Source organism: Pteronotus mesoamericanus, unplaced genomic scaffold, assembly GCF_021234165.1.
Source record: "Pteronotus mesoamericanus isolate MK-2021 breed Mesoamerican mustached bat unplaced genomic scaffold, CSHL_Meso_final scaffold_705, whole genome shotgun sequence".
NCBI lineage: Eukaryota > Metazoa > Chordata > Mammalia > Chiroptera > Mormoopidae > Pteronotus > Pteronotus mesoamericanus.
The window spans coordinates 1,287,091-1,313,790 of record NW_026555326.1 but is presented as its reverse complement, the minus strand read 5'-3'; the positions used below and the strand labels follow the sequence as shown (position 1 = coordinate 1,313,790).

The 26,700-nt window shown below is 44.5% G+C and overlaps 1 protein-coding gene across 2 annotated transcripts in view; it reads left to right on the top strand.

The window, feature by feature from the left end:
* Positions 1 to 1,419: 1,419 nt before the first annotated feature.
* Positions 1,420 to 26,700, top strand: part of HHAT (hedgehog acyltransferase) — a 212,010-nt gene continuing 186,729 nt past the window's right edge. The window contains exons 1-3 of one of the 2 annotated variants that reach the window (XM_054563293.1): positions 1,420 to 1,638; positions 9,241 to 9,374; positions 20,120 to 20,187. In XM_054563293.1, the coding sequence (XP_054419268.1) occupies positions 9,284 to 9,374; positions 20,120 to 20,187 (159 nt within the window). In that variant the 5' untranslated portion in view covers positions 1,420 to 1,638; positions 9,241 to 9,283. Of the gene's footprint in view, positions 1,639 to 1,937; positions 2,074 to 9,240; positions 9,375 to 20,119; positions 20,188 to 26,700 lie in introns of those variants that run through there. The other variant, XM_054563294.1, reaches the window with a different exon arrangement.

The following is a 26,700-nucleotide window of genomic DNA, read 5'->3' as shown; positions in this document are numbered from 1 at the left end:
TTCGAAGCAAGCACAGGGGAAAAGCTTCATGACATTGGAGTTGGCAATGAGTTCTTAGATATGACACCAAAATGAAAGTGAAAAAGTGGAGAAAACAGATAAATTAGACTTCATCAAAATTAAAAACTTCTGTGCATCAAAGGACAAAATCAAGAGTGAAAGGGCAATCAAGCAAGGAGAAAAATAGTTTTGAGTCATATATCTGATAAAGGGTTAATATCCAGAATACATAAAGTACTCTTACAACGAAAAGACAAACGAACTGATTAAGAATGGGCAAAGGATTTGAATACATTTCTCCAAAGAAGACATGTAAATGATCAATAAGCACATGAAAAATGGTCAACATCACTAATCATTAGAGAAATGCAAATCAAAACCACAATGAGATATCACCTCACACCTATTAGGATAGCTACCATCAAAAAAATAAACAAAACCCCAAATAACAAGTTTGGTAAGGATGTGGACAAAATGGAATCCTTGTGCATTGTTGGTGGGAATTGAAAACAGGGCAGCTGCTATGGAAAACAGTGTGATAGTTCCTCAGAAAATTAAAAAATAGAGTTACTACATGATCTAGCAATTCCACCTCTCTGTATATACCCCAGAGAATTGGAAGCAGAGTCTCAAAGAGATATCTGTATACCCATTTTCATAGCGGCATTATTTATACAGCCACACGGTAGATGCAATCCAACTGTCCATCGATGGATGAATACATTAAAAATGTAGTATATATAGTCAGCCCTCTGATGTATACTATACTTAGGCCTACTCTTTGTTTGCCTGAAAATCAATTTTGCTTGGGCATCTGGTATTTTAATTTGCTAAATCTAGCACCCCCCTACTTGGGGCTAGTTTATTAACATCTGCTTTCTGAGTATCATCCTGTACTAGGTGTTGGGGGTGGAAACCCAGGAACTGAAAGAAAAGATGAAGTTCCAGATGAGAACACAGAGTTTATAGTCTGGTTTCCCAGAGAAATTTGCAACCACAAAAAGAATCTCCTGGACTATTTCAATGAGCGCTAGATTAAACTTAGAGCACAACCTCTGTGTTTTCCTACTGCCTGACTCAGCTCTGACATTGACCTGCTAATTAGGCCGGTCACTTGAGACACCCTTCCCCTGGGGAGTCTGAGTTCTTTGGTCTGAAGAGAGAGCCAGATGCTTGTGGTTTTAACGAGAACCCAGGCGATTTTCCTGCTCCGGTAACTCTGTGGAACTCGGACAGCTGTGGTGTTGGAGGCCTCTGACAACACGTGACATAATGTCGCTTTCCCAATTACATCCCCATGACGGCAGTTTCAGACCTCCACTCTTGTACAATTCTTTCGAAATCACTGGTATACACTTCACGGTGGTGATAATCTTTGTAAGTTGTTTACAATTCAAGTGCATTCTGTTTGCTCTTCTCTCGAATTCGCGAGGAAGGCAGGGAAGTTTATTACTGCTTTACTGAGGACAGGGAGGCGCACAAAGCCTAAATTCAAACAGCCAGCTCGGGGAGCACTCCGGGCTGCAAGGCCAGCCCTATTTCCATCCCACCCAGCTATCTGCCTCCTTGATTGCCTACAAAACGTACAGAGACCTGGGGACAACGCGGCTGAGATTTAGCGTTCACTTCAAGTTTCAGGTGACTTCCGCTCCCAAACCCGCTCGCAGTCCCAGCCTGCAATTAACAAACGGGTTTCGGGGAGAGGTCCGCGCGCGGTTCCGCGCAGACCCTAGGTGAGCGAGGGCTGGGGATCCCGGCGGTCGATACCGGGCACAGGCACGGTGGAGAGGTGGGCCGCCCTCTGGCGCGTCCCAACGGGTAGCGCGCCCGGCTCGCCGCAGTCCGGGAGCGCCGCGGGCTGGCGAGCCCGGCGGCCGGGAGCAGGAGGCGCGCGGGCACGACGCGAGGGCGTGCTCAGAGCACGCGCGGGGTTGCTCCTTCAACGGCCGCGCCGGGAAAAGAGGGCGGCTTCCCGGGGAGGCCCGCCGCCGCCGCCTGGCTCGGAAGTGCGGAGAGGGGTGTTGGGAACTCGGGGCGTGCGTGAACGCCGCCGCCGCCCGGGACAGCCCGGAGGTGGGTAGCTGGTGACCGCAGCGGCTCCCGGGGATGTTTTAGGTGACTTTTTTTTTTTTTTTTTTTTTTTTTTGCTTTCGTTGGAAAAAAAAAATTCACAAGACGCTTTCCGTTTCCTAGCCCGGCCCCTGCGTGCGTGCCCGAGGGCGGGACAGGGGAAGAGCTTGGTCCTACAATGGAGACAAAGGCGCGGGGGACCGTGACCGTGCGCGGGGCCCAGGCCAGGCTCTTGCGAGCCGCCGTCCACTGACGCCCCTGCCAGTGTCCCCTCCCCTTGGCTCCCCTCCCCTTGGCTGCGTCCAGCGTTTTCCGCCTCGTTGCGTGGAATTTCGGACGGTGGTCCCCTTCTCAGTATTAGCAGTACCCCTGCCCGACTGCTGCGGCTCCAGTGACCCTCAAAGTTAGAGATGTCTTTTGCTTTCTATTCTTAGTGTCCGTCTCTCTTTTCTTTTAAATCTAGCCATTGGATGGCAGTGGCCTTTATGTGGAAAGGCCCTCCTCTCGGCAATGCCTACCAAAGCCCGACTAAAGCGGACAAGAGGGGGTCTGGGATGACATTGGTTTTAAGAAATACGCTGCGTCCTTGGTTCATGGCTCTTTGGTCAGGGCGGTCAGAGTAGTGGGTTGGCACCCTCGCTGGTTTGCATTATGAGGGGGTGAGATTCATTGTTTACTTTCTGTTTCGTATCTTTTATTCACTGGCAGAACTAGGAGTTTACTTCGATGTGATAAGTGCTGTGGGAACACAAGCAACCCAGAGGGAAGCCTTCACGGAGGAGGTGGTGTTTTTATACGGGAATTTGAAGAATAATATGATTTCCCCCTCCTAGTCTTTATGTTCCATCTTTCCTCCCTCCTGTCCCTGTGGCAGTCCCTAACTGTGACGAAGTGTTGGGTGAGGTCAGTCAGTCCTGACCTGAAAGATTCAACTAATTTTAACAGGGACAGTGTGCTTGTCAAATGTTTTAAATTCATTATTTCTAAACCTTTTGGTACCTGGGAAGGATAGGTAGTATTGTCTACATTTACAGAAGAATAAAGACTTAGAGGAGATGCCAAATGCACAAACTAGTAATGTTGGGAGAACTTATCTTTCTGAATTAAACCTGTGCTTTACTTTGGTCCCTCTTTGGGAAGAAGGTCATTTAGACTAACTTAGGGTGAAGGCCAAGCCCCTGAGGAGAGCAGCCATTTTTGTGGGTGGCCAGATGTTGGGGGGAGCTTTTCAGGTAACATCAGGAACTCACCAGGGTGGGCCTTACTCACCTGTGTGTCTCCTGCTTCCAGCACCCGGCCTGGCCCAGGGCATGTGCTCCTCAACTGTTGCACTGGAATTCCCTGGCTCCGATGAAGTTATTAATTCCGTGTAGGGGTTCTTTGCCTTTTTTGGTGCCATTGACCTCTTTGGAGTATGGGGAAGCCAGTTTTTAAAAGGCATTAAAAATGTTCATAGGGTTAAACATTATAGTGAAACAAAGTTACCAAAATCGTGTGAAGAAATCAAATTTGTAATTGAGTATTTATTAATTAATGCATTAAGTAACAAAATTCAGTGCTGTATGTAATAACTCATAATTTCAGACTAGTGAGGCTCATGTAAATGATATTTTGCGATATTTGCTGCAGCTGCACTGGGGTATGAAAATGCCTATGACTCTTCTTGGTGAAAATGTCACCAGAATTGCTCTTACTGGTATAGTTTGTTGTCCACATTTATAACCAAATGAAATCCTGAATTTCAGTCGCAGGGGTATCCAACCCGCAGCCCGCAGGCTGCACGTGGCCCAGGATGCCTAAGAATGTGGCCCAACGCAAAATCGTAAATTTACTTAAAACCTTTTTTTTTTTTTTGCTTATCAGTTTTTGTTAGTGTTTGTGTATTAAATGTGTGGCTCAAGACAACTCGTCTTCTTGCAGTGTGGCCCAGAGACGCCAAAAGGTTAGACACCCCTGATAGAGGTTCGTGAAAATAAAGATGTGTGAGAAAAAAAATTTTAAGTTCATAGTCCGCTGAATTCTTCCTGTGGACACCTTGGAGTGTATCCTAGGTTACACACCCTGCCTGGGGGTGGTTTTCCTCTGAGTCCTTGCTGACCACCTTACACCATGACTCCTGGCTGTTTCCTTCTCCTTCAGTTAGAGTTCAGGTTCACAGTTGTTTCTGGTGGCAAGAGCTGTTGAGAGGGAATTGCTGGATTCTTTGCATTCTCTGGCTGCCCTGCTCCTCCTGTGAGTAATTCTGCTAGAGATAATAGGTGTGATAGTGGGAGTGTGTCATATAGTGAGTACGTGGCTGGCTTTTTTTTTTTTTTTTTTTTTTGAGAGGACATGAACCTTAATGGTGTATGGTAGTACCAGTGCCAGGGAAGAGAAAGCAGCTATCACACATATCCCACAGGCATTTAATAAAGGGATCTTAAGATGTTATGCTGAACAATTTTATGGTAATACGTTAGAAAATTCATATAAAATGAACAAGATTTTTGAGTAAAATGCCTTGCCTAAGACATAAGAACTAGAGAATCTGAATAGTTCTTGGTCTATTCAAGAAATTAAACTTGCAGTTAAAAATCTTTCCATAGCAAAATTTCCAGGCCCAGATGGCTTTACTAGTGAAATGTTACATTCTATGAAAGAGATAAAAAGGGAATATTCCCTGGATGCTTTTATGAGGCCGGCGTAACCTTGTTACTAAAGCCTGGTAAGGACATTCCAAGAGAATTATAGGCCAAACTCTCACAGAAAGATGCAAAAGTCTTAAAATGATGTTTTGCTAAATGAAATCTAACAATCTTTAAAAAGGATACTAAACCATGACCAAGTGGGGTTTATTCCAGGAGTGTAAGTTAACGTTAGAAAACCAATAAAGATACTTTAACCATATCCACAGAATAAAGGAGAAAAGTTATTTGACAAAACTCAGCACCCATTCATGATAAAAATTCCTTGCAAGCCAAAACATGAGAGGATTTAAAGATTTCAAATAATAGCAGGTACATCATTGCTCCACAACTAAATCTATAGATTCAGTACAGTCCCAATCAAAATCCCAGCAGATTTTTTTTTCAAAAATAGGCATTAATGAGACAATTTTAAAATTTATTTGGAAATTCTAGACAATCTAAGAAAAAGCAAAGTTGAATGACTTAAACTTCTAGGTCAATATGTCGTATGTAAGGATGGTAGTGGCACAATGCTAGACAGGCGATGGGACTGAGTAGAGAATCCACAGACAGGCTCACGCATATGACAGGCGACACTGTAGTGCAGTGGAGGAAGGATAGTCTTTTCGGTAAACAATGCTGGGCCAGTTGGATATCCATGTGGGCAAAGTCAATCTTGATCATGTACTTCATCTCATGTACAAAAATTAATCAAGGTACATCATGCAGCCCTGGATGGGTAGCTTAGTTGCTTAGCGCGTCATCTGATATACCATGGTTGCAGGTTCGAGCCTGGTCAGGGCACATACATGAATCTACCAATGAATTGCTATGTGGAATTTGAAATTATATCAATGAAATTTTCATAATCTGTCACATTAAAATCCATTGTCTACATTGCAAAAAAAGAGTTAACCAATAAATGGATAAATAAGTGGAACAATAAATCTCTCTCCCTTCCCCTTTCTCTAAAATAAATTCAGTGAAAAAAAATGATATGGCATATAGCTTAAAGTAAGGGCAAAAACAATAAAGATTCTGGAAGAAAGCAAAGTGAATTATCTTTATGACTGAGGTGCAGTCAAAGGTTTATTAAGTGGGAGGCGAAGAGCTCTAATTATCGAGGGAAATATTGGCAAGGACTGCTTGTCTAAGGATTCTATAAGCGAGTGAAAAGGCAAGCTATGGAAGGTAATAGATATACCCAATGAAGAACTCATACCCCAAATACAGAAACAACTTCTATGTTAAATGGCAAGTCACTTCATAAAAGGGGATCTCCAAATTCCTGAGAAGCATATGAAAAGGTGGTTAACCTCATTAGCAATTAGGGAAGTGCAAATTAAAACTGCAGTGGGATATCAGTATATACTCACCAGAGTGGTTAAAATTAAAGAGACTGTCCATGCTAAGTGCGGAGTAGGATATGGACGGACTGGAACTCTCATTGCTAATGGTCATGAAAAGTAGTATAACTGTTTTGGAAATTGTTTGCGCGATCACTTACTATCACGCTGGACATCCACTCTGTGACCTAGCTACTCGATTCTTAGATAAACACTCAGCAGTAAGGCATACATATGGGCACTAAAAGGCATGCAAAAGGCTATGCAGGGCAGTATTTTTCATAATGGTCCTGGGTTGGAACAACCCACATGCTCATCAGTAGTCGAATGTATAGAGAAATAAAGTGTTTATACAATGGAATACGCTACAGTAATGAGAGTGAACAAATTATTGCCTGACATACAACACGGACGAACCTCAAACACAAAGCTAAACAAAAGAAAGACACAATGGAGGAAGTTCCATGTGATTTCATTTACGTGAAGTTCAAAAATGGGCAAAATTAAATAAACTAGGGTGTTAGACATTAGGCTAGTGGTCAGGCCTTAAAGGGAAGGACAGGGGGCTTCTGAGGCTTTTCCTTGATTTTTTTAATCTGAGTGGTAGTGACTGGAGTGAGTCCGCTTTTTGAAAATCTTAAGTTTTTTTCTTTAAGTATATTTTAATACAAACTTTACTTAAAATATTATAAAGTATTTGGTTCATTCAGATGCCCTAATCTGGGGAGTGTAAGATGTGGTGGGCATCACTCATGGTGATTAAAAAAGGTTTAAAATAAATCGGGAATTTTCAGGGAAAAGAACACGATATCACATCATTAGTTTTTCTGAATTAGGGTTTTGTAAAGCTGACTCCTTATTGCTAGTCTCTAACAGCGGACATCTGGCTTAAGGGCGGTTCATATAAAAAGACTTAAGAGTTATGTTTGATGTTAAGATTAATATCAGTGTGAGGTAAACGCCCCCCCCCCCCAAAATGCTAAGGTGAGGACTGAATACAGAATTTTGTTTTCAGATTTAATTTTATTGCAATTTAACTTTATAACAATTGGATTAAAACAGTCTGATGTTTTATATAAATCCTTTGAGTTAGGGACTGTCTTCTCACTAGGCAGGAATGGTATATTAATTTCCCATGGCTTCCTCACAAATGACCGCAAACTTAGTGGCTTACAACAACACAAATCTTTCTTACAGCTCTGGAGGTCAGAAGTCCCAAATGCGTCTGCAGGGTGCCTGTAAATATAGCTAAGAGCTGCAGCAAACAGGGAAATGTTGTCTCGCTGAGTTTTCTAGTTCCCTGACAGTAAACTCATTGATGCAGAGGAATTGAGTGTCTGGAAGAGAGTGTCCTTGAAAAGCTTCCAAAGAGCTGGGTTTCTAGAACTTTCCTATCGTCTCCAAGATTATTTGTGTTCAAATTTCAGTGGCACTTGATCACAACTTCTTAACAAAGTGAGGGGGTCATCTAATATAACAGTGGCCTTCATTGAAAGGTGAGACATTATAAAGGGAAGGCTACCATCTTTCTATAAAGTTCCAGAAAGAAAATTTAAGAAATTCTAGGAGATGCCAGGAATTTAAAAATAAAGGGACTAGAAATGTATGAAGCCAGAAGGGGTTCTGACAAACGCTGGGGGCGGGGGGGGGGGCATGGGGAGCACCTGAGAAGGCTCTGGTGAAGTAGGAGGAATGAGGGAGCCCGGGGTCGGGAGCATGGCTGGCTGGCTGTGTTTGGATCTCAGGTTGTAGGAGAACCCAGACTGAGCTGACTTCAGGGTTCTGGTGGGAGGACCATCGACCTCTGAGCTCATGTTTCATGAAAGCCCAAGATGACATCCCTTCCTGCCCTTTCTGCCCTTAGCCTGAAGGAAGGGGCTTGTGCGCGGCAGGCTCTGGGCCAGGCTCTAAGGCTGAGAACCTCCTGGAATGCCCTGGCTCAGGGCACGGGTGGGGGCCCAGTGGTCCCAAAACCTGGTTTTGAGCCTGGTTCAGTTATTCCCGACTCTGTGACTTCACCTTTTCCACATTCATCATCTGTGAAATGCCTACCTCCCTTACTCCACATACTTCATTCGGCTGTTGTGCAAATAAAATGAGATAACGTGTGAATTCTGGTTTCGGCATTACCGCCACATATGAGAAGGACTTGCTTGGGGCTTCAAAGTTGCCCTTGATTTAATTTGGCATCCACGATGAGACGTGCGTGAGAGGTTTCAGGGACGCAGTGCCGGCTGCAGAAGAGCGCATTTAGCTGGCTCTTTCTTACGGGGGAACTGCCCATTTAATTTGCAGAATGTTAGAACCTAACTGTCCCTCACCTGCTCCCTTACTTGAAGGGACACCTGACTGCCATAACAGAGAGATCTAGAATGGCATTTCTCTTTCATGTCATAGTCCAGTTTTAAGTCTCCCCGGGGGAGCTGTGGAGGTGGGATGGTACCTGAAGTCAAGGAGTGAGGCTCCTCTACCTTGTTTTTCCACGTGGCTTTGCCTCTTGGTCCAGGGTGGCTATTCCAGTTCCACCCAGCAGGAAGGAGATGGCCACAGCCTCATGGCTAGAACTATTCAAATGCACCTACGTGTTCAGATAAAAATTCAACCACTTTGTAAGAAGGGGGGGTGGTGCCTGCTGCAGGGTGGGCCACCAGCAGTGTTGGCCACCAGCAGTGTTGGCCGCCGCTGCCTGGGTTGGGTCAGGAGCTTCCCCGGTAGGACACGCAAGACGGGAGGCAGAGCAGTTTCATTAACCCCTTCTTATGGACAACTGTGCGGTGAGATTTGAAGGGAGAATGAGGAGGTGAAAGCTGATGGCTTAGAAGAGGTTGGAGATGATTAGTCCTTTCCCTTTGTTCAGGCTTTTGCGGCCATTTTTTATTCCTGAAGCTGCCTGTAGTCTCTTCTTGCTGCATCACACACCCTGTGCCAGGGACCATGGTCCCTGCTCCCTAAAGGTCCACTCCATGGGGACAGCAGGCGTGTCAGACGGCGAGGACAGAGCTGCCTGGTGTACACTGTGAGAGGAGGAAGATGGAGGCTGGAGATGCTCAGAGAGAGAAAGGGTCCCTGGGAGGGCGAGTGAACTGACTGGTGACAATGTGCTGCTCTCTAGTGTCATGTCCATGGCCTAATGTTTTTATTTCTCTGTCTCTGTCTAGAAACTCTCAACTTGGGCATCAGGACCTCTTGTCACAAGAAGCAATGCTGCCTCAATGGGAACTGTTTTTTTACCTGCTTGCGTCGCTGGGCTTCCACTTCTATTCTTTCTATGAAGTTTACAAAGCCTCCAGAGGTAAGGAGTCATCACTCACATCACTGGATTGTATGGTGGTAGTGTGTTTAGGTTTATAAGAAACCGCCAAACCGCCTTCCAGAGTGGCTCTGTCATCTGTACACTTTCTCGTTGCCACCAGCAGTGAATGAGTCCCTGTTGCCCCACATCCTGGCCAGCGCTGGTGTTGTCTGTGTTCTCTATTTTGCCCATTCTAACCAACTGGGTAGTGGTAGCTTATTGTTGTTTTAATTTGCATTTCCCTGATGCCGTATCGTGTGGAACATCTTTTCGTAGGCTTATTTGCCATCTATGTTGTTGTCTTTGCTGAGGCTTTGTTCAGGTTTTTGGCCATTTTGTAATCGGGTCGCTCCTTTTGTTATGCTGGGGTTTAAATAGTTTTTTGCATATTTTGGATAACAGTCCTTTCTCAGATATGTCTTTTGCAAACATTTTCTTCCAGGCTGTGGTTTGTCTTCTCGTTCTCTTGACAGTATCTTTTATAGGGCAGAAATTTGAAATTTTAATGAGTCCAGGTTGTCAATTTTTCTTTCACGGATTGAGCCTTTGGTGCTGTAGCCAAGGTTATCTAGAGTCTCTCCTATGTTAACTTCCAGGAGGTCTAGAGTGTTGTGTTTTATATTTAGGTCTATGATATTCAATTGGAGTTGATTTTTGTGAAAGGTATAAAGTGTGTATCTGGACCCATTTTTTTGGCATGTGGATGTCCAGTTGTTCCAGCACCATTTGTTGAAAAGACTGTTGTACTTTATTGTACCACCTTTGCTCCTTTGTCAAAAGTTAGTTTATTACATTTATGTGGGTGTATTTCTGGGATCTCTATCATGTTCCATGGATCTATTTGTCATTTCTTTCACCAATACTATACTCTCTTTAGTACTGAGGCTTTATATTAAGTCTCAGAGTTGGGTGGTGTGAGTCTACTGGCTTTGTTCTTCTCCTTCAATATTGTGTTGGCTGTCCTGGATATTTTACTTCTTCATATAAACTTTAAAATCAGTTTGTTGATATTCACAAGATAAGTTGCTGAGATTTTGATTGGGTTTGCATTGAATCTATAGATCAAGTTGAGGAGAACTGATATCTTAACAGTAGTTCTTCTTTGATTTCTTTCATCAGAGTTTTCTAGTTTTTCTCACATATAACTTGTACATATTTGTTAGATTTATACCTAAGTATTTCATTTTGGGGGCTGCTAATTTAAATGGTATTGTTTATAATTTCAAAGTCCACTTGATCATTGCAGATACATTGGAAAACAATTGACTCATACAACCTTGCTCTAATTTCTTATTAGTTCCGGGAGTTTTTTTCCTTAGTTCTTTGGATTTTCTTCATAGATAATCATGTTATCTGCATGCAAAGACAGTTTTATTTCTTCCATTTCATTCTGTGTATGATTTATTTCATTTTCTTGTCTTATTGCATTAGCTAGGACCTGCAGTATGAGATTGAAAAGGAATGGTGAGAGGGGACATTTTTCCTTTTTCCTGATCTTAGTGAAAAATCTTGTAGTTTCTCATTATTAAGTATAATGTTAGCTGTAGGTTTTGTAGATATTCTCAGTTGAGGAAGTTCCCCTCTATTTCTAATTTGTTGAGAGTTTTAATCATAAATGAATGTTGGATCTTGTCAACTGGTTTTTGTGCATGTATTGATATGGTCATATGATTTTTCTTTCTTAACCTGTTGATGTGATGAATTTCATTAATTGATTTTTGTGTTTGGTGAGGCTGTGTTTTTAATAAGCCTGGACTTAACTCAGCTGGGCAGTTCTTCTGCTTCATGTGTTGTTACCTGGGGCTGCCATCATCTGGTGGCTCCACTGGGCTGCAGTGTCCACGATGGCTCACTCACAGGCTGGCTGTCAGCTGGAGTGCTGTGGCTCTCTCTAAGTAGCTCTCCACATGGTTTGCATTTCTCATAACATGACAGCTGGGTTCCAAGAGGAAGTGTTGCAAGTGCACAAAAGCAGAAGCTTCAGATCTCTTAAAGCCCAGCCTAGGAAGTTGTATAGGTCACTTCTCCCTCATTTATGGGTTAAAGCAAACCACAGGGCCAGTCCAGATTCCAGGGGAGGAATGACCACACCTCTTTACAGCCGGTATAGAGTGTATGCACGTGGGGAAATGGGATTGTTGGTGGCCATTTTTGGAGTCTCACCACCGCAATGGGTGTTACACGTTACCCCGATGAGACTACTGAGGCAGAAACATATTAGTTGTTCCAGGTCACACATTTAAAAAGTAGTGGGGCTGGGTTTAAACTCTAGATCCAATATTTTGTTCTACTCTGCAACTCGTATTTATAGATAATTGAATTTCCTAAAGCACCTTGCTTTAAAGGTCAAGCCCTTTTGCCTACTTTACTGTTGAACTTTAAACTTTAGAATGTTATCTCGTGGGAATAAAACTTTTCCTTTCTGCGTCATAGTAGCTATGGGGATGGGGGTGGGACAGGGTCCTGTTGTGGGGAGTACAAACACTTTTCTGCACCTCAGCTGATTCAGAGGCTGTCATGCTGGTCGGCTTATTACTGACTGCTCCCTAGGCTCAAGCTTCTTTGTCTTTTATGCTTTTCCCTTTAATGTCGGTGCCAAAGTGTTTGGACACTCCCGAGAAATATCTTCTTTCTAATGCTTTAGCCATTTCAGCTCCTGGAAGCCCATCATTCTGCTTGGCCAAGGTGGATGCTTAACTGGTACAACGTTGAGTTTTGGCTCCATGTCTTACTTCCTAATTCAGGAAAAAGTGCTACTTACTCACATTATAGAGGTAGGCCACTGGGAAACTATGTTTTGTGAACTTTTGGGGGACCTTTGTATGTGGAGCAAATATAGGGTCTAGAACATATTACACGCTCAAAACTTATTTGTTAAGTGAAAGGCTGCCGGCGAGTGTCTGCACAGCAGCATTCCCTGGGCACGGAGCTTGTGTGCTGCTCTGTTCCGTCAGCAGCGGCAGGGTTGTCAGGCGCTTGGGGACAGCAGGCTGGATTTAACAGCCTTAGGCACATGGAGTCTCTTGGTAAATCCACAGCAGGGACTGAACAGGACACCCCTTGTTCCTCCCAGCTCTACCAAGCACAGAGCATCTCAAAGGCATGTGGGAATACTTGGGGTGGAGGTGCTGCTGCTTTGCCTGGCGAGCGTCCCTCACGCACGCCGCATGCAGTCTTGGGGCCAGTCTAGGCCTACCGCTCTCAGTTTGCGCTTTCTGGTTTAGTAGAGGTAGAAACACTTCTTTCTCCCAGCTTACACCTCGCGGGAGGAAAGGCATGATACGCCCTGCAGTAGGTGACTTCTGCCTAACAGAGGGCCACGCAGTTTTGGGTTTCCATCAGTTCAGTGCAGTTCTCATCAGTGCAAACCTGGAAAAGCACCTGCGAGGGGAAGTCGTTCGACTACGTTTTCAGTTTACTACCTACCGGTTTATATTGAAATTTTCTATTATTTCTGCTACCTGTTTTGACGTTTTTTAGTTTTCAAGGGATCTATGCATTTTGTGTAGGTTTTCAGTTTCATTAGTATATTGTGGTTCATAACACTCTTATTTTAATTTTTTGTTGTTTCTGTTGTTGGCTTTTTTTCTTCTTGTACATTTTGTTTACTTCCGTTTTCTCCTTTGCTCCCTTTCTCCCTTGTTCATCTCTGCCTCCTATTCTTTTTTCATCGATCAGCTGTGCCAGAGACCTTACTAATCTTTTCAGCTTTTGGCTTTGTTAAAATTCTCAATTTTCTTCTTTTTATTGTCTAATTCATTGATTTCTGCCTTATTTTATTAATTCCATCCTTACTGTTTCTTTGGGCTTACTCTGTTCCTTTTTATTCCAACTTCTTGAGTTGACTGTTTAGTGCCTTTATTTTGTAAGAAGTCTGTGTGTGTTGTTGAATTGTATCTGATTGTTTTTGTCTGGAGGGTTTCCAGAAGAGGAATTACAGAGTCAAACCACATGAATGTTTTTAAGGTTCTTGATCGATGTGCCCAGATTGTTCTCCAGGAGGCTGTGCCAGTGAGCACTTGTTCCGTCGCACAGAGTGCGTCGTACTGCGATCTCCTTGAAGCCATCCTGCATGTATGTGATACTTCACATGAGGTGAAGACTCATAGCATTTTTTCCCAAACAGGTAACCAAACACAGTTTATTAAATCTTTCTTTCCATATTGAATTATGATGCAATCTTGATCATGTACTAAATTCTTATAGGTACACCAGTCCATCTGGGGAGATGTCCTTTTTTCTTTGTTTCTTTCTTTGATTTATCAACCATTTCTCACATCAGTACTAAACTGCTTTAATTTTTTTGCTTTATTAAGTATTTCAGTATCTGATAGAATAAGTTACCACTCACTGTTCTTTATTTTCACACTGTTCTTATCTATTCTTATTGGTTTATTCTTCCGGATGCATATTTGAAATTCTAAAAAAAAAAAACCTCATTACTGCTGTTATTAGAATTACAACAAACCTAGAAATTAATTTGTAAATAATTGACATTCTTATGATACTGTATCTTTCCATCCAGGAATATGGTATTTTTTCTTTATTTATATATAGTTTTCTGTTACTTCTCTTAATGAAGTTTCATGCTCTTCTTCATAATAATTCCTGATAAAATTTCTATTAAGATTATTTCTTAAGCCACTTTTTCTCTTTTATTATTGGGATATTTCCAATTATATTTTCTATAATTTCTAGCTGTTTATTTCTTGTCTATAGTAAAGGTGTATATTTTTGGTTTATTTATTTTATATTCTAACAATTTATTAAATTATGTTAGTGTTCCATTGGTTTTTACATTAGAACAAATGGAACAAAATGGATCAACAGGTTTTGTTCCATTGGTTCCATTAGAGTTTCCATTCGACTCTCCTGGTTTTTGTATGTAGATAATATCATCCTCAAGTAATGATTATGATTTTGCTTCATCAATTGTTGCTTAGCTAGAACTTCTAGAACAATATAATTGTTCAACAATTGGGAAACAATGCTATCCTTATTTTAATTCTAACTTTAATGAAAATCCCTGTATTGTTTTTAACATGAGTGAAAACTTTAATAAACTTTGCTTTTAAAAAAATCATATTAGGAAATCTTTCTAGCCCCACTTTAATAAATTTCTAAAATCAGCAATAAATATTACATTTTACCTGTTTTAAAAGTATCTACTTATATGATTACACAGTTTTCCAATACAGTTTATATGGATTTCTACAACAAACCCACTGTGACCATGGTATTTTTAAATATACTGCTGGTTTCCAAGTTTAAAAAATAATAATTATAAAAAATTTCTAAGTGAGAATGGTTGGTCTGTAGTTTTATTTTTTCCTTCATCCTCAGATTTCAATGTCAGCATTCTGTTGACTTTATAAAATGAATCAGGAAGCTTTTCATTTTCTCCTTTATGGGGCTGTTTAAGTAGCACATGAGATGTCTTCATCAAATATGATGTCATTCACTTGTAAGTTTGTTGAGGTGTAGAGTTTGAAAGTAGACTCACTGAAAACTTACACAGTATCTTTTAGGGTGATTGATATAGTTAGGTTTTCTCCTTAAGTCAGTTTGAGTAATTTATATTTTTCCACTTCATTGAAACATTAATGTATTAGCATACAGTTGTATATTATATTATTAAAATGTTTTGAATCCCACATGTGTCTCATTTCTCCTGTTTTAGAAAATTTACCAAAAATTTTGTCCAGTTTTTACGTTAATGCTCTTTTTCAAAGATTAAGCTCTTGGATTTATTTATGAATTCTGCCACTTTTTGGTTTTCTGTGAAGATTGCTTTCTAAGGAACAGCAGCTGCTCTCGAAGCTTTTGGCTTTCAGAGCCCAGGCTCACCTTTTATGCAGTTGCATCATTCTGAAAAGTTGTGTATTGGTGACATTTTATACACGGAACTACACTTGCCATCGATTCGCATTTCCTTTCACAAGTGCTTGATTCTCATTTCTTTAATCTTCAGTGACCAGTAGTTTATGTTTCTCTAAAGAAAATCTGTGACACCCGTGAGCCCTGATATTTAAGCAAATATGGAGGAAATTATTTATTGCCACCTCCATTTTTTTTGTTTTTATCTAGTGGGTGTTCTTAGAGTGGACACCCGCTGTATAAAAACAAGACTTTAGTTGAGCATATTCACCTTCTACCTTTTTCTTATTCCTATACACACCTCTTCTTATCATTTGTCACTGATCTCAGTTTATGAGAAAGGATGTGGCCACACATTTATAGGTTAATTCCTTTTTATTTTAACGATTTTATTTATTTTTGAGAGAGGGGAAGGGAGGGAGAAAGAGAAGGAGAGAAACATCGATGTGTGGTTGCCTCTTGTGCACCTGCAACTGGGGACCCTGCCCCCAACCCAGGAATGCGCCCTGACCAGGAGTCAAACCGGCGACCCTTTGGTTTGCAGGCCAATACTCAACCCAGTGATATAACCGCAGTGATAATACTCAACCCAGTGATATAACCACAGCTATAGATTAATTCTTTTATGTTGTTCATGCAACACACTAACGTCTTATGGGGGATGGGCTTTATTAACCAGGAGGTAATTTTTCCTGTCTGCTTTTGTGATTAGAGAAATTTGGTTGCAAGGTGGCCAGTAACTCTGGTGGGGGGGGGGCAGTTCAGAGTCGGGAAACAAAGGCCACTTACTGGTCTTATCCTTGAGTAGGTGACCTTGACCTGGGAAGCAGGTGAGTTGGCTAACTGGGGATAGGGCCACCCTGGCCCCTTCCAGGGCCCCAGAGGGAGTCACAGATGGACTGGCTGCGTGAGGGCCAGCATTAGTGGTGGGTGCTGTGGCTCAGCGGAGGCTCTGAGTGACCTGGTGCTTTGCGTTATATTTGTCCTTTGTTTCCCTGTTCCCTGTGACCAGGGTCACAGGAAACAGTAGCGTCATTTACGGTCCCCTTCCTATGGGGATTCCAAGTCTCCCAGCCCACCTCCTCCTCCAGGCTCACACTTGCATTGCCTTCTGTTTTGAGGCTGGTCCTCAAAGGAGGGGAGAGTCGGCTTCCAGGGAGTCTGCTTTCTTCATGCTTTCAATAAACCTCTCACAATGGCTCGGGCCAGGGCCTCGGCGGCAGGACGTTTCAAGGCAGCCCTAGCATTAAGTCTCCATAGCTCCTTGCTCCCCATTCCCCCAGGCAGGGCTCCATGTTGGATCAAGTACAGAGTACGGGCACAGAGTTCATGGCTTCCTCTTTGCTGGACTGTCTCCATCTCGGTCTGGAGAATCTTCTGCCTCTCCCTGGAGCCCTCAGGACTTCCATGCTCATGGCATGCCTGGTGGTTTGCCTTGGCAGACCCAGAACTCCTTAGGTGAATAGCAGATGAGCAGCCCTATTAGGAAAGTTTGAGACCATTTATACCCTTTATTGCCTTGCATCCTATTTACATATACAGTTTCCTTTTACTTGGGGGATTTCTAAATCAGTTTTCATTCTCTGAGTGGCAGTTAGGAGAGAGGAGGAGAGGAGCCCCCCCACCTCAAGAATGTTGCGGAAAAACCAGCACCTTAGCCTCCCTTTTCTGCATGATATTTTACAGGAATATTTGAGAGTTGCTCACCATGAAATTTTCTTGTCTTTAGAGGCCCATCTTTTCTGCTCCCTCTCTCTATTCTCATTTACTAGCACAGTCTTCTATACCCACAGGCTTCCTAGAAAAATAAAACACCAGTAGGAGCTGATTAGAATTTTTCAGATGCATAGAAACAGCAGGACACGTGAAGCCAAGATTGGGTCGCTACTCCCAGGGAGTGGTTTGTGTCACTGGAGGGCATGTGAGTGTGTAAGGTCCCCTCTCACTGATTACTGCCCCTGATTACCCTTTCATTCCCCGCCAAGAACTGATTTCCCATCAAACTGTTGAGGGTGAAAGGGGTAGGTTAGTTAGAGCTCTTAAGTAAGTGGTTTACCACCAGAGCCCATTGGCAGCGATTAAAATGCAAATTCTCTTACTCAGTAGGTAGACCAGGCATATTGGGTGGTGGGTGGAGAGAGGAGAATCAACAGCTGACTTAGTAGTGAGGGCTCATCAGCAGAAATTGTTTCATTTCTCTGCTCTCAGGCACTTTTGTGCATCACAGGATTGGGGGTTGTGTGGTGGGGAGAGAGTTTCTCGGGCCGAGGAGACTGCTCTCCGTCTGCGTCCCTCTCCTACTTGAGTGTGTGTGAGCTGGAAACTGGTCTTGCCCACAGAGTGATAACATGGGCCCCTTCCTGGAGGGTATAATCAGAGAGGATCTGAGGGCCTGGTCCTCAGGGAAGGAGCGCCTGCTGCAGTCTCTGCCTCCCTGCTCCTGTATCAACCACATTTTGCCTCAATGCATATTTGACAGGCTTCAGGCCGACTGAAGACATTGATTTCCGAAGAGGTCATGAATGGATTTAAGTTGTAATTTAACATGTATGTTATATAGCATTTGTTTGTGTCAAGAAATCAGACAAGGGTGATTTGTAGAAGTTCTCCGAGACGTGAGGGGGAATTTTGGTCTAGCAGGGGTGTTCAGCCTTTTGGCGTCTCTGGGCCACACTGCGAGAAGAAGCGTTGTCTTGGGCTGCACACTAAATACACAAACACTAATGAAAACTAATGAGCAAAAAAAAAAAAAAAAAAGTTTTTAAGTAAATTTACGGTTTTGTGTTGGGCCACATTCACAGGCTTCCTGGTCTGCATGCGGCCCGTGGGCCGCGGCTTGGACCCCCCGGTGGGGCTGTGTTGTCCATCACTGTAGCCATCAGACATGTGGCTAACGCGCACTTGAAATGTGGCCACTTCATGTTGAGATGTGCTGTTAGGAGAACATGTACATTGGGCTTGGAAGAATTAATTGGTAAGAAAAAGGAATGTAAAGTTGGTAAGAAAAAGGAATGTAAAGTTGGTAAGAAAAAGGAATGTAAAGTAACTCATTCATAATTGTTTAATATGGATTTCATGTTGAAATAATACATGGGGCATATTTAGTTAAAGGAAATATACTAAAATTGATCTCACTTTTTAAAACCTTTAAAAATGTGGCTACTAGAGACTTAAAATTATAAATGTGTGTGAGGTGGGATTTCAGTCGGTCAGAGTGCTGGGCAGGATCTTGTCATAATTCTCTGCCTGCTTGGGATTCCTTTTCCCCACTAGAGGGAGGTGTTCTCCAGCTTCAGGACGTCTGGCGCTGGGCTGGGCGTGTAAACTTCACTGCTTCTGAATGTACTCTTTTTTTCCAAAGAAAAAAGAAAGAACTCAAGTTTCTGCCTTGTTTCAATTCTCCATCATTCTGTTGCTTCTGGAGGTTGCTCTGTGTATGAAAGTGAAGCTAAAACGGAAGAGACAGGAAGCAGGGAGGTTTTCCACCCAATTTACGTTAATTAATTAGGAAGCTCCTGTTACTTCTTTGCTGGATAGCAGTAGCTTGCTGTTTGCAGGCTGTTGCCTTGGACTTGAGTCTGTGCACAACACAGCACGCATGTGTGTTCACGTGTGCATGAATACGCACGCGCACACACACAGTGTGATGTGTGTGCAGCTCTAACAGAAAGAACCAGACAGGCCCTGCTGCAGCCACACCCCCAGCACCTCCTGGACCACGTGGAATGCCATGTGAGTGTGTGGCAGAGCTGTGTGTGCCACACCCTGGCCCAGGGCTCAGCGCCCCTCCCTTTCCTGTCCTTCCCAGGGCAGTGTTGCCTTGGGTTTGAGGTGGGGCTCCTGTTTGTATCTAGTGTGTGTGTCTCTGCCCCTTGGTCCTTACTCGGTCTAGATCAGCACCATTTTTTGACTAAGTTTTAGTAACACACTCTCCTCTGGTTTTCCTTTGATCTTCCTGGGTAGTTCCTCTTTGGTTTTCTGTGGTTTTTGCACTTTTGTTGCTCCAATAAGCAGTGGTTTGCCCTGTTCTTGTCTATGCACTGAGCACCTTTTTGGGTGATGTCAGCCATTCTGGAGGCTTCATCACTACCCTTATACTGAGTCTTTATCTTCAACTTAGAGCACTCTGGAGGACCACCCACGCCTATCCAGCTTCCGACTGTGTATCACATAGATGCCCCAAACTCAACATTCATAGCTTCCTTACTTTCTATATCATGGCACTCATTAACACTATTGTAATTTTTTATTATTCAATTGTCTCTCTTATCTAGTGTGCAGTAAGCCCCAGGAGAGCAAAGGACATGCTAATCTTGTTCTGTTTCATTCTTTGTACCTCACACCTTGTCTGGTTATTGTACACCCTGAAGAAGTATTTGAATGAAGATTTTATTACATCTTTTGTTTTAAGCCAATTGTGTTGTGTACTTATACATATACGTATTACTATTATATGATTCTATTTTATAATCTCGTTAGTGTTTATCATATTATGAGGCCATGATCCTCATCACTGTGTGGAATGGTCTGTTTTAAAAAAACTGTACCATCTGTACAAATGGGGCATTTGCTCTAATCCCTCCTATGGGTCCCTGGGCTGGACACTTTCTCTCATGACACCTCTCCTCTTGTGAGCCTTATTACAAGTGGGAGGGAACACTTCCAGCAGCCCTACCGCGCCTTTCCAGGAACTTTGCTCACAGAAAACTGGAGAGGAAGATCAAGGAGCACGACACATTTCCATGCCTGTAGCTCAGTGCACAGGCGTCTTTTCCAGGACATATTCCAGTTTCTTTTAGTGCCTCTGCTATTAAACCACCCCAGTTTTATTTAGAGTTGTGACTAATGGACACTGTTTTTCTTGTCAGAACATGAAGAACAATTGGACCAAGAATTTGACCTGGCGATTGGCACTTTATTTGGAGGATTAAAGAAGGTACAAAGCGGATAAATGATAAACCTTCTCAATTTTCAAACCGTGTTTCAGAATTTTGCACCCCTTTTGTATTGGCATTGACCCAGGTATAGTATTCCTCAACAATTGGGAATGAAGTCTCCTTCCTGTTGTGTAAGCTGTGAGTGCTGTGTTGAGTACGGCATTCCCCCTGGTCTCTCTCTCCTTGTCCCCTGTTCTCTTCTCAAGACACCAAAAACCTGATTATGTACCTTATCAGTTGATACGAATTTCACTCTCTTAAAACTCAGAAACTTTCTTCCTGGCCTAACACATTTGTTAGATTAAATGTGGCCCGGGGCATCCCTAAACCAACCATTGCCAACGACAGGAAATTCTTCCTCCCTGCCTCCCAGGGCCCTGGCTGTCCACGCAGCCGCAGAGCATGCTGGGAACCCCCTTCCCCGCTCCTCCCTGGTTCTTTGGTGGCTGTGGGCTCGCTCATTATCTTCGGCTGCAGCTCACTGCGCCTGTTGAGGTAGCAGGCGAGGTGGCTGCTGTTCTGTCACATACCCTGTGCCCTTCTAGAGGTGACAGCACTTCTGTTTGTTAGAGTATATCCTTGGTAGGCACCAGACCCTTCTCTTCCACGTGGGAGATGCCAGGCTCCTTTTTCCTCCCAGCAGAACCACTTGAAATTGGGGTTCTCAGCCTCCTCTTTCAGTTTCCCAGGACCCCCATTTTGGTAATGACTTGGGTCTCAGGAGTCCAGGCTCCAGCTCATGGTTTGGGTTTCAGGTCAAGGCTCATGGTAGCTGTCTGTGTATTTGTTTTTCTAAGCATTTTGATACCTTTTTAAAAATGATATTAAAACATTGCTTTTTACTATTTTCCCTCTAAGGGCATAGCATGTTGGATATACTATAAATTCAATCAGCTTTTCTGGGCTTGCTTGGGACAGAAAATGATGCTTGCACTGAAAGTTCTGAACATCTGACTTGCAAAATGAATTTTTGGAAGACACTGCGTTTGCCAACTGGACGCTGCCTATACTGACCTTCTACTTTGAGAGTTGCAGATCTTGCTTAGAATTGTAGCAAATTTACTTTGATTTCTATTTCAATTTTCTAGGTCAACCTGTCCCTTCTTTCCAACTGTGGCTCAGTACAGAGTCACTGTATTAGACATAAGGCTCATGTTTGCCTAAGGACTGGGAAGAGTTCCTGTCTTTTCTTCCTCTACCTACCAGATAGTGCCATGAAACTTTAGATAGAAATTGAATTTTCATTCACTGAATCATTTGTAAGTGTTTCTTATTAGAATAATCCCTTCCTGGGATTACTAGTAGGACTTGTAAGGTAGGTGGTAGTGTGCCTACTTCAGGGATGTGGAAATCTGGGAAGCTTTCTGTCCTAGTAGGAGTTGAGCTGCCTTGGAAATAGCCTTTGTGAGTGTCTGAGGTCTACTTTTTAGAAATATACCACTGTTGGCTCTCTTGCCACAGAAAAAAATCGTGATTTTTTTTTTTCCTTTAACAGTCACAATTCAGGCATTTCAGAGAATCCTGAATTGTTTGCCAGAGGCCAAAATAGACTGAGCCTTTTAGCTGAAGAGAAGCAGTTGTGAAGCAGTATGAGAAGGTGAACTGGGGGTCAGGCCCCAACAAATTTTGGACCTACCGCAGATTTCATTGTCAAGGTCAGGCTCAGCCCTGCTGGGTTTTGCTGCTTCTGGACAAAGGGGACTTTGTCTTCACTGACCTCTCAGCTTCTGTCCAGCTGCCTGACACCCTGCCAAGGTTCTAGAGTCCTGGGGAGATGACTTCTTCTAAGCATTCTCCATGACAGCCCTCCCATAACAGTGCATGAGTCAGAGGTTACCAACGATCAGGCCAACTCCCCTTTTGTTGAAAAGTGTGCAAAGCGCAGATACTCACCCTTGGAGCTCCAAAGAATCAGTCTTTTGCTATCCTGAAAAGTCTATGGGTCCATTCTTCTGCCTGCCTGCCTGCCTGCCTGCCTGTCTATCCATGTCTCTGGTGCTACTGAGCACCTTTTGTTGTCCTCATCTTTCTATATGCCATTACCTTGCACGTGGGATGGGGAGTTAGGAGTGCTAGATTTTGGAAGGAAAATGCTGAGGCCTAGTAGATGGAAATTACGCTGTGTCCCTGGTGAGGATCACTGAAGTCTGCTGATACTCTTGTTTTGGCTCGAATAGAGGCCCGATAGGTCCTGGACACCCCTCACTGAACATTTCCCTTCTGGGAGGTTTGCGGTGGTGGCAAGTAAATACTGCCATAAAATTGGTCCAAATTCTAATCAAAAGAAGAAATACGGCATGCATAGAAATCATGAAGTTTAGAAGAAAGATTTTATGTTCTCTGACCACTGCATCCCTTGAATGTTAGGCAAAAGCTGAGCGGCTAAACCTCAGCGCTGCTGATCTTTGAGACACAACGATACTCCATCCTGCGGAAGCTGTGCTGGGCATTTTAGGGTGTTTAGCCGTCTCCCTGGACCCTACCCAGCAGGTGCTAGGTAGCACCTGCTGCCCTAAGTCATGACAATCAAAAACGTCTCCAGGCATTGCCTCTTGTTACCTGAGGGCAAATCACCCCTCTTTGATAGCAACTGGCCTACAGTAATATTTAAGGGTTTTGTGCGCCGCGCCCCGCCCCAGCCCCCGCACCTTGTCATGCTGATTGCCATTTCTTACCTTTGCACGTCTTGTGTCCCCGCCTGGATTGTGTCTCACCCCTTTCGGGTGGTCCTTCCTCACTCTCCACAGCCGAGCCCAGGTGTCCCTGCCGCGGAAGCATTGCTTGGGCCTCCAGGTTGGGCTTAGTTCCCACAGTTCCTGACACTTCACTGCCTCTCTTGTTATTCCTTCCACAAATACGGCTTCTAATGAGTGTGTTTCCGTGCCCTTGTCCATGTTGAATGCTGAGACACAGTAGTGCACCAGACAGAGAGTTTCCTGTCCTGGTGTCTGCTAGTGGGGACAGACCAGCCGTAGATAAAGAAACAAATATAACAGCTGCAGATTGAGCTAAATGATATAAAGGGAATAAACAGGGTGATGTGAGAATCATGCTTTGGATCGTATTTGTGCCCTCTGGTGATAAACATAATTTGTCCAGTTTTATTTTGTGTTATCCACCCTCCCCTGGATGGCAAGGCCCACAAGGGCGGGCTGGGGTTTAGTCACTCCGGTCTCTTCAGTGCCTGCGGCAGAAAGGCGGGTGCTCCATGGAGTGCAGCGGTAGGAAGGAGCGACGGCACCGGCCCGTTGCCGCACTGGGGTGAAATGCATCCATCCCGAGGGCATCCTGACAGACGTGTAGGTAACTGCTGAGTGGGCCCGTGTTTGTGGTCTGAGCCGGGAGAGACCACTGTGGGCACAAGCAGCTGCCAGCTGCCTCTGGGGAGGAGGCTGACCTCCCCCACCCCCAGCTCCTCAGAGTGGGTAGGATTCGGCAAGGTCACCTGCGGAGGAGATACTGCTCCAGGGCCCTTAGCGATCGGCAAGGGAGATGATGACTCCAGGTGAAGCTTCCTTTGGGACAGTGAAAGGCAGCGGGGCCCAATGACAGGCCTCCGCATTCTGATGGTGTCACAGTTTGGAGGATTGTAGCCAGAATCAGGGATGCCTTGGGGCTTGGTAGTGTCTTTGGTGTAAAGGTGACTGCACTCACCGAGAGGCTGTGTGCAGGGGAGCTGGTGTGGGCGCAGTTACCTGGGACTGCTCTGGTCGCATGCTGTGACACGTTCAGCCTGTTTTGCAGTGTCTGCTCTTCCAGGCCCGGAAGCGCCTCCCCTGCAGGCCCAGCTGCCCCGGGAGCCGGTTTGCGCTGGGAGCCTGTGTGTGGCCAGGGATGGGTTCCGCCCACCGTTTCTGCTGTCCTGGCCGCCGCTGGACTTGGTGTTTGAGGGTCCCTGTCTCTTTTTCCTTGCTGATATATATATATATATATATATATATATATATATATATATATATATATCTCCTTGGGCAAAGACAAAAAAACAAACAAAAACCAAAAACCCAAGTTCTGTTTTGATTCATTTAACAAATAAATGTTCATTGAACTCCTAGTGTAAGAAGCTTCCAGGCAGTGTGCTGGGTGCTGGGATGAGGTGACATTTCAGGCTCAGTCTCTGTCCTCACCGGGCTCTGAATTCGGGAGGTGGCGATGATGAGATAGTGAAGGGAGTGAGGCGGCCATTCGTAGGGCGTGTGGAAACGAAGGTGCATTAACACCCAGAGGTACTGGGAGACAGGCGGAAAGCTGGGTGGAGAGAAGAACAGGAGAGGGAGAGTCATTCGGCTTGGCCAGGAGGTTGAGTGAGAGGAGGGAGATGACACAAGATAGAGGCCACCGGGTGCCATACATGCAGTCCGGACTTGATTGGGAAGGCAGTGGACAGTTACCGAAGGGCCTGAGGCCACTGCCATCTCTTCTGTGGTCTCTTTCAGGAGCCCTGTGATTCCCCCACCTTGCCTGCTCCCCTCTCCCCTCAAGATTTGTATACCCCTGGAGTCAGTGCCCTGGAATGTATATCTCATAATGTTGCTCAAAGCCCACACATGGTTCCCCATTTCTTATGGTTATAAAGGCTAAACTCTGTAGCTGGCATTCAGGCCCATTTGCCCACAGGCCCTACCTTGTTTCAGCAGCTTCAGCTCCCTGTGATCACTCTGTGCTACTAAGTAGCAGCATCATCTGCCATTCCCCACAAATGCCTGGACGTTTGCTTCATGTGACTCTGCCCAGACTGGTAGGCGCTTCCCGTCCGCTCAGGGAGCAGCCTGCGCGGAAACTCCTCTGCGCCCTTCCTCCTGCCCCTCTGCCTATCACGGTTCATTTCTCCCTCCTCTGAGTTCCAATCCCAGGACGCTTCCCTGAACCTCTGCTATGTAACCGCTATCTGTTCTAGATGTAAGAGGGTCTTCCATCGCTGCCTCCGCTGCCTGACACATAGTAGGTGCTCAGTAGTGTTTGCTGGATTGAGGTAAACCTGCCTATCTGCTGGGAAACTTATTGTGAAGGAACATTGGTCCCTGGACAACGTCTGCTTTGTCTCATGTGTCTAAATTCTGGCAAGTTTGAAGACTTTGAGCCTCACCTCCTCTCACTAGGCTGCAGCCCCTCAAAGATGACTCCAGCCTTCCTGTCCTATCTTTGCATCCCTCCATCTGCCAGGAGCAGATAAGTAAGGAGTTCGGCTGTGTGTGCGAACGCGCAGCCTGCCCTTATTAACAGAAAATTGGATGTCATGCAGCCTTGCCCCTTCACACAGGCGGTGCCCAGGCTGCCTGCTGGGCCCCGTGCCAGCCCCTCCCCCAAAGGGGATGTGGGCCGGAGAGTCTTCGCATGGTGGAGGCAGGAAACCCATGGACTAGTGAGGGAAGGAGGGTTCGCCAGCCCGCGGTGGGCTCGCTCCCTCTTGTTAACAAAGCACTCCTGCTCTTTACCTGTCAGTGCACTGTCTCTTGTGTAGTTTCATCCCTGCTGGATTTCCTTTTTCATTTGTCAAAGATTTGCAGCCAGGCAGGAGAGAGTGAGGGGCAGCGGTCTCCCGGGAGGGGAGGAATGGGAAGTGTCTGCCGTAGGAAAAGTGGGGTCTACGATGCAAATGGATAAACCTCACATTGGCCTATAAATTCTTAGCCACCACATGCCCTGCGTTGCCCTCCTGTCTCTTTTATGTCTATTAGTCCATGAAAATATTATTTGCTTCATTATAAAGATCCTTGAGGGAGCCAGGAGAAAATTAGGTGAAGTTCAAACCAAAGGTATAGCTCTGTGACACGAAGTGCAAGTGTATGTGTGTGTATGGGGAGGGGGAGACATTTTCCATGAATACTTAGTTAAATCTTGAGGTGGCAATACAGGTATAGGTCTGGAATGGTGAAAAATTCCTGAGCCACAAACCAGTCAGTTTCCAAGTGACTGTTTGCTTACCAGCTGCTTTGGGGCCGAGGCTGCGATCTGTGCGGGGCGTTAAGGGAAGTAAGAAGCATGGTTTCTCTCGACATGAAGCTTACGTTCTGAGCATTTAACAGAGGGAAGAGGCTTCAACCAAGCTGAACAGACTCCAGCTGTCTACAGCCAGAACAACTGGCCCTATTTGTGCAGCCCACCCGAGAGTTGGCCCTGGGGTTACATGTAACAAAGTGTTTTCCTTTGCACGTGTGTCCCTGGCCGGCACAGCCAAAAACTGCTGGGAGAATGTGTAGCCTGGAAATAACCAGGGAAAGCTCCCTGGAGGAGGTGGATTGGAGCTGAGACTTGAACAGAAAGGAAATGTTTTGAACTGACCGAAGACTGTTCAACAAAAATCCCCTTCTTTGATTTTATTCTTGGTTGGTTCTGGCAGTTGGAGGCGGAGAGCATTAAATGCCTTCCTGTCTCACAACTTTGCCTCCAAGTGGCACGTTATGGGCGGAGTCTAGATATGGAGTCTGCCACATGTGCCAACATTTAAGAGTAGACATGTGCAAAACCCACCATTGAAACTGTTCCTGAAAGCTTGTGAAGCCCTTGTTCTC